Source organism: Cinclus cinclus, chromosome 1, assembly GCF_963662255.1.
Source record: "Cinclus cinclus chromosome 1, bCinCin1.1, whole genome shotgun sequence".
NCBI lineage: Eukaryota > Metazoa > Chordata > Aves > Passeriformes > Cinclidae > Cinclus > Cinclus cinclus.
The window spans coordinates 64,629,016-64,643,056 of NC_085046.1; the positions used below are offsets into that span (position 1 = coordinate 64,629,016).

Here is a 14,041-nt window from a genome sequence, read left to right on the forward strand (position 1 = left end):
CCAGTAGTGTTGCTGCCTCCTGAATTCAGGGATGTCAGTGAAGAACCAGGTTACTGAATTAATCTTGGTACTAATGTGCTTTCCCTGTAGTTTGCTGGTTTGTTATTTATTACCAGAAAGGCAAGTAATGAATATTAAAGGCCGCACACTTAGAGACACATTGATGTGGTCCACCCCACATGAGAACACTTCCTCTTCACTAAAGTTATTAACACAAATGGTAGTTTCTCACGGTCAGGTCTGAGGCTAAGGACTTCGTTTAATTTCGACATATGGTCTGTGCAGTGCTTGTGAATCCCAGTGCACTAAAACAGGAACATAATTCTTATCCAAACCTTCCTCTAAAAGACTGTTTGTAACTTTGCTGCACATATGCAACAAAATACCCCATTCATCTCTAAGTGATCCTTTTTTTAACACTATGTCTTAGACAAAACATGCAAAATTCTAACATTACATAATTGACCCAGGTGTAATGGTAAGGATATTTACTTTCTTGATACATTTGTCCAAAAGACACTCCTACACAAAACAAACATCAAACATTAAACCTTATTTACTACTCTTCAGAAAGTCGTCTCTATTTACTCACGTACAACAGCTTGTACATGAAACTCCAGAGTTTCTGGATATAGATGGATGACCATGCACACAAGTCAGACTTACTCCTCTAGCAGTTCTGCTTGTACTCATAGTAATAGCCACAGGCAACATATATGACTACATATATAAACACAATTTTAAAATCCTGACTCAGATCAGCTATTAAATACATGTTGGACTGTTTTACAAGGATTGCCTCTGTTAAATCTCCTGCACGTGTGTTGTTAAATAGGCCATAATACACTGAATTGGAGGGGAAATGCGAATGGTAACTTCTGAGAGAGGTTAAATATTTTGCTCAAAGAGCAATTTTTCCATTTCACAATCAGCAGACTATAAAGAGAAATTTATTCCTGCCAGTCTGCTTCTTTTATCTTATACTCCCACTTGATTTGTTTCCTTTACAGAAATTACAAGGTCATCCAAGCTAAGCAACTGTTGTGCTTGTGATTAACTACCTACAATCAGAAGGTACAAAATATGAAGATTTATGGTTAGATTTTTTAGAGTTGGAAATCTATGAGCTAGTTCTTAATGGAGCTGCCCTAAATTTGTCCATATAAACAAGCAAAAGAAAAAGACAAACCCAACAAATAAACCACCTTTGTTTTTAAAGCCAGAATATAACATTTTGAAGCAGCTACTTTCTTGCTTGTGTTTGTTTTACGTGGTAACACCATTCTTTTACTCAAAAGAAAGCTCTGCACAGACTCCATGTGGCCTCTTGCTTACTGGAGAAATAAGACTTATTTGTATTACTGAAATACCTTATTCTGTTACTGACACAAGCTTTATTTATATCACCATGAAATATTTTGCCAGCAGAGAAATGTGGCTTCCTCTTTATATAAAAGCTGACAGTAGTTTGACAACTAAAAGCAAAACTGCAATCAATTCGGGGAAAAAAATGAACAATACCACACCCCAATGAAACTGCAAAAGAAATTAAGGTAGATTTAATATATTTGTCTCAGCTTGTTGACAGCCTGAATTAGACCTCAAATATAGACTGTGTCAGGGGGCTGAAGAGTATGGGAAGCATGAAGGGGAAATTCTAACCCTATTAATGCATTTTTCCTCAACTTCCACAGAGAAAGGATGGGAGAAAGAGATGTTGCAATGACAGGGCAGTGTGACTTGCACTGCTTCCATGAAAGCAGAAACAGGAACAGTAACAGAACCCAGGAACAACAAATTCCTTTCTGGGTTGGTGACATTTCTGATTGAAATGAACTTTTGACATGATGAAAACATTTTCCATTTCAATCAGTGGTCACACAGGTGCCTCTGGGGAGACCTTGCCCTCAAATGCCACTCCCTGCTGCCTCTCCTCAAAACGTTTCTCCTCCTTTATAGTAGCATAAATAAAATGTCTCCGTATATTTGGAGCTCCATTGTCTAACATGGAGAGACACATCTGCCCAAGGACATACTGTATCTACTCTGCAAGGCTTTGCTTCCATAAATAACAAAACACCTGCTGGTCCTGGTTGAGAAAAATTGATGGGGGCAGGGTTTCATCCCATCCCAAGGTGGAGCTGCAAAGGTTAAGGACACTGTTCATCCCCCAAACCAGGGAGTGTGTAGAGGCGATATGTTTTGTGGTGACACTGTCACATCCCCTTTCCCTTGACTCCTCCACTGACCTTTTGCCATAGCAAATTACTCAAGACAAAGCAAACTCATGCTGTTAGCTGTGAAATGCAAAACAACCACCAACTATCAAAACAATAGTAATAGCATCATGATGTTACCCATGGCCTTTTCTGTGATCAATGATTATGTTAGCCATGGAAATTCCTCATACAAAGAGGTAAGTGTAAACTCTGCTCAGAAATAAGGATCCCCCTCCTACTGAAAGACAGATGTCTAAAGAGATCTTGGTATTGGGGTGGTTTTTTTGAAAGCACACAAATGCTGCTGTCAATGAGAGTTTGTCAACTAATGGAATGTTCAAAAGTTCATAGGCAGTATGGACTTTTTCAGACCCTAACACACCTTAAATAAATAAAGAAACAAGCAAGTAAATAAATAAATAAATAAATAAGTAAATATGTGTGTGCATCTCCTTCAGTAGCTTGCCTGAGGTTGGAAAGCTGGTGGAAGATGCAGGTTTCTCGGAGTATTTTAACTACAAAGACACCTTTCCTTTGAGCAGAGCAGAGCTCACACCAGGACACTGATCACAGAAAAGAGGGCTGACAAGGGCCTTGGATACCCATCTCCCATCTGCACCCATGCACAGAACCCAGACCTGATCTGCTCAGAGTATTTATTCCCAGTGGTTGAGCCTAGATGTGTAATGGTAGCTCAGTGTCAGCTCATCACCTGCTTTTCCTGCCTTCCTTCTGATGTTAAGGGCAATTTCAATAGTTCCCTTGGCGTTTCTGCAAATGAATAGCTTCCTCCTGAAGCTAAACTAAAAGTGAAAAAATGCCACTGTCTCTAGGTACCATTGCAGCTAAAACTGAGGCTCAGCCCTTTGCAGTTTTTCTCCATCACCCCCATTCATGTATCCAGTTCTGTTGCATCGTCCCCTCTAATCCAGGATTTAAATGAGCTTGTTTACCACAATCCCATTTTCCGTGTGATTTATCCCCAGCACCCTGCATGCAAAGAGGCAAAGCTCCACCACACACATCTGCGCGTGCGTGCTGCCGTCAGGGATGAGCTCTTGCTTTAGGCACTTGCTTTTCTCTCATTAGTGGAAGCTAACAATAAGTGTGAGAATTGCAGACGTCAAATGTAATTAGGAAGAAATTATTTCACGTTACCCAACAACATGAGGTCTTTGAATAAAGCCTAATCCTGCTGTCTGCCCATTCTTTTTATCCCTAAATGACTCAGAGATAGGGAGCGCACAAAATGCCCTCCACAGCACCGGATGGGGAGCAGCCACGAGGAGATTGAGCCATGCTTAATGGGGGCCATCCTCTGGCTGAATAAACCCTTCCCTAGTGGGACTGCAATGCTGCTTAAAGAACTAACCAACCATTTCAAAAAGCTGAATCTCTTCACAGCCTAAATTTTAGTAAATAAAAATGATTGCTTCGAAATGTTCTGTCCCCTCAGACCTCAGAAGGAACTGCTGTGCGTTTCAATGACTGTGCGAGCCTTGCAGACTGACCCTTTCCCAATACTGGTAATATTTGTCACTTTCATGGTGAGGCTGACAGTCCAATCCTCTTCTAAAACTGTCCAATTTTTCTATTCTTCTTTCTTCTTCTTTCTAGTATCTGGTATGAACAAATACAAAAACCTCACTGCAGCCTCATGACATTTTAAAATCAATGACAATTTTTTATACCAGTGGGAATTCACCAACTTCATTCCACCATAGGATTTCAGTTTCTAAGGAGCATTTTTCAGCACAGATGAGGAAGACATGGTATTGACCAGGGAATGTGTAGATTACCTTTCTCAGCAATGTAGTAGGTGACCACCATCTGTCAAACCTGCCATTCCATAAGGTTTTAAAACTTCTCATGCTGCATTTCTCAGTCACAGACATCTTGGTACTATTTCCAAAACATCAAGAGGACTATAAAAACACATCCACCAGGTGTGCATGTCCGAATCTCAAGTGGACTTATTTACAGCCATATGCACACAGACAGTGTCTCTGATCTACTGCCTCATGATCCCTGCAATATACTATTTATATTGCTTCAGATCATGATTTTCCACTTTCTGGTATAAGGACAGTACCCTGTAAGGTATTGTAGTGAATAAATCTAGGGTTATACAAAAAACAGTGCAGAGCACTACTGTAAATCTGGCAGAGGAATTTGCCTCTAATTTACTGCTTTAAAGCCAGCAGAACATACATAGTGACACACATAGGATTCAGTTGAGCTATTGGAAGGGTATCTCTCATAGTCAGGAAAGAGGTGATAGGTAGTTTGTTACTTTCTTCTTTATTTGTTCCTCATTTTAGTAGTTAGCTAATGTGAGGAAGGCTGCTCCCCCACCTCATCTCTCTTTGCTTTCACACTGGGCATGATAAATACTACCCCTACAACTAACAGCTTTTGGCAGCAGCACAGCACAAACTCTTATTGGATTGCAAAATCTTACTGGGCTGCCTGTGGCACCTTCCAGTGAAGGGTAGCATTCCCTTGACAAACACTACTGTCACTGGACAGCCTTTATGTGTCTCCTCTGCCTCCAGACTTCCTCACAGTGGATAGGAGTGTGTTGATGAGACAGACATGCTGACCAGTAATGATACTGTGAATATCAAGAAGTTCCCTTGACACTGATTAATAACAACATGATGATAGCACACTGAATTGCCAGACTTTTTGTGTTATTAGATCATCCAGTTGGAGCAGGTGGGAGAAGTCAGAATGGAAACAATCAGGGAAAACAAATAAATACATTGTGTTCTTGAAAAGCAGTGGACTAAAATCTCAGCTTTAATACTTCTGTATGCAATTGCTAATGAGTGCCTTCACTAGAGATGGTGGGTTAAGACACTCAAAAATACTTGAATGCTTTAGAAAGCCTCCCTTGTAGGATGTGTGACAGACCAGTCAGTCTAAAGACCCACACTGTCTCAGAGTATGGAGGGGACTTTATGAAAGACACAGAGAAACCAGGTCTTCCCATTCCAAGACAGTGCAAAGTCTGGTGTTTTTGTGAAGGGCTCTTGTGTTTACAAAGTTAATGAGAAAGTCTGTGTGGTCCCTTAAGGGCACCATTATGATTCCATGGTGAAAGAGAAATGCAAGGACTGGCATGGAAACACCTGTCTCAGTACCAGCAGACATTCCTGCAGTCTCTGGGAGATGTGCAGCTCTGCTATCCATCACCCATCACTGCTGCCCCTCCTTTTCACCAGGGCTTCTTGACAGGCCTTTATCATTGCCCCAGGAAAACCTCCAAGCTCACCATCACAGCCTGGATATGCCCCACCCCTCTCACCCTGACAGCCACTGAAAGGTAAATCCAAGTCTTCCTGGCTGCTCCTTTAACCAGAACAACCAGGGAACATGTCCTTCCCAGCAGATCAGATACAGCCAGTGAGACAGGCAGAAGACAAATGTCTGTCTTTTCCCTCCCTCTCCCTATTAACTTTCAGAGTGCTGTTTTTTCTCCTGTGTTCTCCTTTCTGACTTAACAGTCACACGTGGACAATTTTTGAGCAGCTGTGAAGCCATGAAGGCACCAGAGGGATAAAATGGAGGAGGAGTTTGGGAGAAGCTGAAGAGGCAAAAAACCCAACAAACCACTTAAAGATTTACTTAGCACAGAAGGTTTGCATTTCAGAGTAGAAGATGATGGAGTTGTAAAGGATTTTAGCGACCAAGAACATGGCCTCCAGCATTAATTTCCTATCCCCATGTCATATGTGGTTTTGAGCTGAAAGTTCTGCATCTTAATTCACTATTTTTCCTCCTTGCTTCATAGGAGATGTCACACTTCGGAGTAATCCATTCTGGTTTGTTTAGAGAAGGTCTTCTAATTAATTGCTGTAATCAGTTGTCGTAATTACAATGTAAGGACCCCTCAGAAATGGTTTATGGTACAGTGGCCTGTTCATGTGCCTGGAATTCATATGATGTGGAATCTCCTGCCTTTGCTAGGATCTTTTGCCACCTTGGGCAAGAAGTTCCATTTTTGCTTGGGCCTGCACATGCTGAGCCAGGATACAGGACACAGACCAGGGAAGAACAACATTCAACAGGCACAAAGAATTTGTCTCATGGCTGAGCAAACACCAAGGTGTGTTGTGGGCCAGGTCCTGCTAAAAGATACAGTCCTTGCAGCCTCACCCTTACAACTGACCTGGTGTAAACCAAGGAATTATTATCCCAGTATGGGAAACTGTGAATTCTGCTCTGGAGTCTCTCTTCCAGTTGGCTGATGTAACACTAAAGTCATAACAATTTTCTGGGAATAACAGGAGGTTCAGAGGTTCCAAGATACATTTAAACAGGATCTGAACAGACCTTTCTGAGCCAACCTGATTCCCAGTGCAGCTCTAATAAGGCTGGAGGAACTGCACCTGGGATGATTTTGGTCCCACACAATATGTCAATGGCCAATCTCAATATGCCTGGATAGAGGCATCTTTGGAAAAGATATTCTCTTTATAGTACTAAATTATGATCTGCCAAATGTGGCAGCCAATGAGCTCTTCCAAATTAAATACCATCAGGATTATGCATAAATACTGAAGTATCCTAATCAGCCTCTTGGTGAAAATTAATTGATCCATTACAGACAATAACTATATGCTGAAGTTTTTATTCTGCATTTTTTACTTCTGTAAGTAGCATATGTCATTTGATTGGCTGGATATTTTAAACCCTAGGGAACCATTGGTGGAGCAGTACAAATCCCTCTGAAATCCAAAATTGCCAGCTGCAATTATAGTCTGCATGTAGCATCTTCTCTAAGGACTATAAATGCTTCACTACTAAAATTTTGCTTGGCATTTGCATCACTGTATGACAATTACCAAGCAACAGAAAAGGATGGATTCAGTAATAAAGTCTGGACAGTAAGGAAATACTGTCCAAATTGAAATATTCTCTCTATTTTAATCTAATATTCATCAGTTTGTGCACATGGATGTATCACATTTAGATATAAAGCACTGGTAAGACAAGCACCTTTCCTTTTTGCTGCTGAAATACCTGTAGCTTCTTACATATTAGATATGAGCAAAACTGCTTTCTCCTCATATTTCTTGATTGTTTTCAACTACTCAAAAGGATGAGATACTCAGTTGTAAATACCAGTAATTAAAAGTCACACTGGAAACTATACCATGCCAGTTATGGCTTGTGAAATTCTATCATTTTCAGTGACATTACACTGATATAAAGCAGGAATGAAACAGCAGTTTCATTCAGTTCAGCTATCTTTTGAACTCACATATACACAGTTTAAATTATTTGAACTATTTGTGATTGCCCCTAAGTCCTAACTATATTAGAAGACAAGATAAGGCATTGTAGCTCAAATTATTAAATTCAGATTAGCAGAGATACAACTGGGGAAACAAAAAACAACATTATGAGAATATGGGGCTCAGACAGGAAGGGGTGAAAAATAAAATAATTATAATGAAAAAGACCCGGTGCACAGTGAGCTGTGCAGAATCAATGTTTGTAAATGACACTACTTTCCTTCATTTGCCATAGTTGGAAAAATTCAGAAAGACCTAAGTAATTTAGGCAAATAGGCAACACAGTGCGAATGCTGTTCAATGTCATTGCAAGGTCAAGCAGTGAGATGCACTAAGAGCCAAAAATTTAAATGCTTCACATGCTTCAAAAGGGTTCAAATTTAATCATAAAAGCACTGGGACCTTACTGTCCTGTGCTGTTCTTTGGGATCCAGAGCTCCATTGAAGCTACAGTCTAACAAGGTTGGAATAAAGCCGAATAAAGACTGAACTGAAAAATCACAGTACCAGCAACAGTGCAGCACTATCTTATGTATTTTGGGCATGTTTGCTGAAGCCCCTCAACATGAATACTGAAGAATTAGGCAAGTTTTGGAGTAGGCTGAGCATGATCCAGCACAAAAACTTTCAAAGACAGGTTGGAAAAGTGTGATTAGTTTATTCCAAAGAGGTTATAAACAAGGCCATGAAAGAAAAGTAAACAGAATGCCCAAAGTGGTATTTACCAGGAGCTCCTATTCTTCCTGTCTCCACAACATAGTAGCAGTGTTTCCCCCTTATCCACCCACCCCCAAAATGAAAAAAAGAAAATGTGCAAGGAAATTCCCAAACAACTGGCTGGTCATCTCTTTGTGGTTTTCTTACTGGAGAGCAACTAACAGCATTCACCAACTCTTCATACCACCAAGTTGACAACACAAAGGATTAAACTGATTACAGAAATCATGGCATGAACATAGAATATTCTTAGACACTTCTATCTGACCTCAGTTTACTTAGTTAAACTTACTCAGTTTAATTCTTGTCAGAAATCCTCCACATTTAATGGCCACCCCTTTATACCCCATGCAATACAGCTGGTGAGTAACACTGTTACGAAGAAGAAAGTGTCTAGACAGGGTAAATCTGTCCAACCTGACCCAATGAAGGCAAGTACTGAAGGACTTAACCTATTTTGCACCAGGAAAAGTCTCAGCTACTCACAGGCGATACAGTCAGAAGACAAAGTTATACCTCTGACCTTTGGCCAAACTAACAGCTTATAAAATGGCACCTGCAGCTACAGTCTGAAATGCTATCAAAGCCGAACATTTTCCAATGATGTGCCAAAAAGAACCAAATTACATAGCTCATGCTGCTACTTAACCAAAACTCCCATAGCATATGCCAGGAAAATGAAATGCAGTTACATGAGAAGTTTTATTGGACCAGAAAAAATGCGTAGAACAATTTTCTTCCTCTCCACGGCTTTTCCTCTTGAACTTTGCAACCAAATACATCTCAAACGATTAAAGACTAAGGAAAAAACTAAATCCCACCACATACTTCCAAAAGCAAGAGTTAAAAAAAAATGTTTGCCTCTTACCTTGTTAGCTTTGTCCCAATCTGCTGCCTAAGTTCAAGTCTCTCCTCATCAGTCTGCATGGGGAGGATGTTCTTTTCCTCCAGCTCTCGCTTGGAAGGCCTGTTGCTTAGTTTGATTGCTAAAGAGTCCTTCCTACAGAGTTTCCTTGCCAGGGGGCCTGTGGGAGAGAGGAGAGGCTCTGCCAAAGGAGGTGTCATTTCATTACAGCATGCAGCTGGCAAAGAAGCACTAGCCAAGGGATGATATGAGGCTCTCCTTTACACTGGTATGGACTATGGGAAAGGGGATGTCATTAAATGTCCTCAATTTACCTCAGTTCGTGTCATAATAAGGAAAAGATGAAATTGGTAGGTATACAGGAAATAGAAATTAATATATTACTCCATAGAGGGGAATGAAGAAGGGCTTGATTCAGAATTGGTAGCAGCATCTGTAGTTTTTTTATTCTCTAGCACAGTATTTCCACATAATGGAATGAAAAATTCAACCTCAGAATCTGGGCAGGCAGCAGAGCTACAGCAAGTGAAAAGAGAGGGGTATCTGAATGTCTCTTGCAATGTAGTATCAAGACATCCAAGTCATCACTAGAAGCAATCAAAAGTCAATCATAAGCAGTACACATCTCTATGAACACTAATGGACTGCTTCCCAGGCAGTGACAGTGGCAAAGACACTAACACCCAGGGGCCTTTTATGGCTCAAATTTGCTTTCTTAGGCTTGTGTCCAAAGCAGTTTGAGCAAGGAAGGGAAGACACAGACACAAGCACATGAGAGGTTTTGGCCTTTGTCAGGAGAGTGTGAGATAGTGCAGTTGTGCTCTGTTTTTAGTTTAAGAGCAAACACTGCTTAATTTTACTTGCAGGGTCAGGTGGGGTTCTGAGGAGATGAAATGTGCCTGGTTTAGAATCTTCTTTCTGTGCGTTTTAAAAGGGATGTTGTTTGATTGTACTGCTTCCTGTTTTCAAAAGAAAAGGAAGGCAAGGGCCTGGAACTTCAATGTCTAGGATGACAAGCAGTTGTCATACATAAAGAACTGTATCTTGTCTTCAGGGGACAGTCCTATGATGCCACACTGAGGCAGGAACTGGGTTTCCTTACAGAGGTCAGGAAGGTTACAGGTCCTTTCCCAGTCTGTAATTGTGATATGGCTATCAATTAACCTCTTCTTATATGAGCCCAATCCTGTGATTGTGACCCTTTTCAAAGCACGTGCACATTTATGATTCTAAAATGATTTAATATTGACTATATATAAAAGCTCTTATTCTCTATGTGCGGCACTTACTTCATCCTCCTGAAGTAACTACTGAGATCATCCTGACTTAAGCCAAAGGCAGGGCATCTCTTCACCATAGGCATTTGGGAAAGTTAATCCAAAAGCCAGTTTGTAGTTGAACCAATTATTTGACAGCCCAAACCTGTCATTTGAATTTAGCCTGAGCACTACCAAGACTGGGATTCATGTACTTTAGTGAAATCACTATAAATTTGTACTGTTTGTTATTTTGAATTAGCATCCCCACATAATTAAGCCCTGAGAGATGCAAAAAGCTACAGCCAAGAAAGAAAACACACAGGCCTTCTGTTTCCTTTGTGCATTGCGAGTTCTGAGAAAAAATTAAGTAAGTGAAAAAGGAAAAATTGAAAGAGTCTTACTTGTAAATAATGAGTTATCCTCCTCTTCATCTTCCTCTTCTTCCTCTTCCTGCCTTGGATAGAGGCAGGAAGAATCTTCATAGTCAGTTTCATGAGGCACATTTTCTTTATTGTCATCGCATTCGATCACAACAGTTGGCACTTGTCTCATGTCTGGAAGGCCCCCAGGTCCTGTTTTTGTAACACTGTCACTTGTGTGTAAACCAGAGCTGTTGGGAAAGAAAAGCAAATAAATAAACTATAGGAAACAGCTCAATGAAAGGCAGAGCTGTTTCTCTCACTGTATACAGGAAAGTAGAGGTCTTTCATCCCTTTTTGAGAAGAAATGAGAACAGAAAGATTTTCAAGACCAGCAGGACATCTAATGGGTTAAAACTGAGTACGTATTAGATTTAGGGTACAACACTTACTAGGGAGAGGTAGGACAGCATGCAGGCAGAAATACTGTCAGCCAGGACGAAGATCTAAATATCTAAAAGATCTGTGGCAAATACCTAGTGACCAGCTACTCAGAGTGGTAAGCACCAGCTACTCAGGAGTAAGAGCACCTTCAGCCTGGTGTCTGTGTGACCTTTCAGCTGGTGTGAAGGCAGCAAGGAGGAAATGTCTCACCTGAATGCAAAAGGTGGAGTAAGACTGGGAGGAAGGAAGGATAGACTAGGGGATAGCTGTAGAAAGGCAGAGGGAAAACTAGTGGCTTGCACTAGTGCTGAGTGACTTGAGGAGAGGGCAAGCGCACAATTCTTAGACGTGCAGGGGAGCAAGCATGTGAAACTGGGCTTGGAGAAAAGAGACTTTGGGAGCAGGTGAGTAACCAGGGAATTAGTTAAAACCTGAGAGGTTTGTTTGCTAATGCCACAGTTATATATTGGAGGGTGGCCACGATGATATCCCTTGTCCTGCCCCAGCTCTTTCTCCAGCCACATGCTGAAGATCAATCAGAATTGGCACTAACATAATATTTCTTTTATCACAGGTGTGATTGATTATTTTCTGCATTTTGTAAGATTAAGACCTGGGTGAGGACTGCTACTATTTAGCCCTGTTTATGTGTTGAATTCAAAGCCCTTTACCAAATAACATATCAAGTAGGGAAACATGAACATGAGGAGGTGAAGATCAAAGTCAAACAAAAAGTGAAAGGAAATGTTAGGAACAGAACCATGTTTCCCAACCATTTTTTATCTAAATAGCTCATGTTGCTTTTCCAGTATGAAATCAGAATGAGAGACTGGCAGGCAAAAATAGTGGCAGTTCAGCATTATTTGTGAGACAGCAGAAATTGCCCTCTCTCTGAAGTCCTGGCTGATGCAACAGTTCTATAAAAAAAATAGGCAACATTTGCCTGTTGGACACCCTCTCTATGTCAAACTCCCATTTTACTTTCCAGAAGAACATTGGTGTGAAAGCAGATGTGCTGGCCAAGTCGGCCTTGAGGCACACAAACTTGGATCTGATAAGTATTGAGTACCCTCATTTCCCTTGAATATTTTAGCCTGAATACCATAGGTGTTCTGCATCTTGAATAAAATGCATTCTTCTCTTTAAAAGATTTTCTACAGAAATCTACTGAATCTACCATCTTCAACTTGAAACATTTTTACTTTCTTCAAACCCAGAAGATATAATGGACTCTGAAATGGCTGCTAGATAACCTTCCAGAGAGTCTTTTAAAAATGTAGTTCTAGGAGTATAACGCTAGTCCAAATATGCATAGGGATTAAAGAGAAGAAAAGGCTTCAGATCCTGTGAACAAATCATATCATATCATCTTCACCTTCAAAGAAATAATTTTGTTAATTCCAACATATATTATTGTAGACTAACCAACAGTGAGATGCAGAGCTTTACTAGATGCCTTGAAGAGAGAAACTCGATTTTCTCAGTGACAGCCCATGTTTTGCATCACAAAGTAAAACAGATTTATGAGGAACTGGCTTGCAAATTTTTGTATTGGACTTCAATGAATCTGGCACAAAAAACTTTATCCCAGATGCAGTTTTAGAATTCATCAGCTGAATTCTCATAATGACACATCAACAAACCACAATCTTTAAAAACTTTGAACTAACTTTTAATTTATTGAAATGCTTTCAGAATTTTTATATTATGAACTTCATTAAATCTGTTTTCTCTGTAACCTAATTTTTGAGTAAGTCTTTTAAAGAGGAAAGGGAAGAAATTCAAAGGTCTGGAATCAAATTTCTGAGAAAAAAACTATAAAATTGTGGAATTGTTTAACATTGCTAAAAAAATACTCAAAACCTTCCTATTGCATGCACACAACCACTGGATCATTCAGTTAATCAAAAAAAATACATACACAGAGTGTAAGTACCAATTCACTAAGCCCCTTCTGAAGTACAAATGAAAGGAGCAAGAAGTAGCTCAGCATTCAGGACTATTTGGTGCTTCCCTGTTCTGTGAAGGATGGATGTAGCTTACGGATGCATCCTTATGGGTGTGTCCATAGGGTTGCAGATATCAAAGTGATTAATCAATTTAGGTTATCAAACAGATACAGGATGGCAACAAGATTTACAAGTTACCACAGAGGATTTTTTTTTTTGAACTAGTGATCTAGAAATAGACAGTTTCTCATCTCATTTCAAGTTTTCTGAATCATCCACTTTCTTGATAATACTACTTTCTATTTTAAGCCCCTCATTTTTCCTAGTGTTTTGTATTGTTCTTGATTAAAATCAGCCTTTTCCACAGCAATTTGACTAAGTCAGCTGTCTAAGCAAAATGCTTATGAAATACATGCAGTACTGCAGTATACTTAAAAAAGACAAATCAAGGTCATTGGATATGCTCATTGTGTATAAATGACTCTGGATCATTAGCAAAGCTCCCACATGGTCAGGTGTCTACACCATAAACATTTTTAGCATTATTCACCAAAAAGCACGCTAGTGATTCAAAAAGCCCATGTTAGACCAGCTTTTGTTTTGCAACAAAATCAGAGAAAAAAGCTACAGTTCAGCAAGTTCTTGTTTCAAGAAGATCTTAACACATGGATCTGAACAGTTCATAGCTCCCTAGTACAAGGACTTGGAACTACTGCTGCACTACCTTTACATGATCAAAACAGCAAAAAAAGTTACATCACTATAGCTTACAGTGATCCTAGTGAGAAAATACTTAAATGAAAAATCACAATTTAAGCATATGAGTGACTCATGGTGCAGACAAAATTAAAACAAGAAAAAAAGTGAAATACTTCCTGTAAAATCTAGTGGGAAAAGCTGGCACACTTTTTGTCTGTCGTGCCAGG

At 39.9% G+C, this 14,041-nt stretch overlaps 1 protein-coding gene across 1 annotated transcript in view; it reads right to left on the minus strand.

The window, feature by feature from the left end:
• Positions 1 to 14,041, minus strand: part of PHACTR1 (phosphatase and actin regulator 1) — a 293,040-nt gene that overhangs the window by 34,015 nt on the left and 244,984 nt on the right. The window contains exons 8-9 of the mRNA XM_062498877.1: positions 10,765 to 10,973; positions 9,108 to 9,264 (exon numbers count right to left, since the gene is read on the minus strand). Coding sequence (XP_062354861.1) covers positions 9,108 to 9,264; positions 10,765 to 10,973 — 366 coding nt within the window. The remainder of the gene's footprint in view (positions 1 to 9,107; positions 9,265 to 10,764; positions 10,974 to 14,041) is intronic.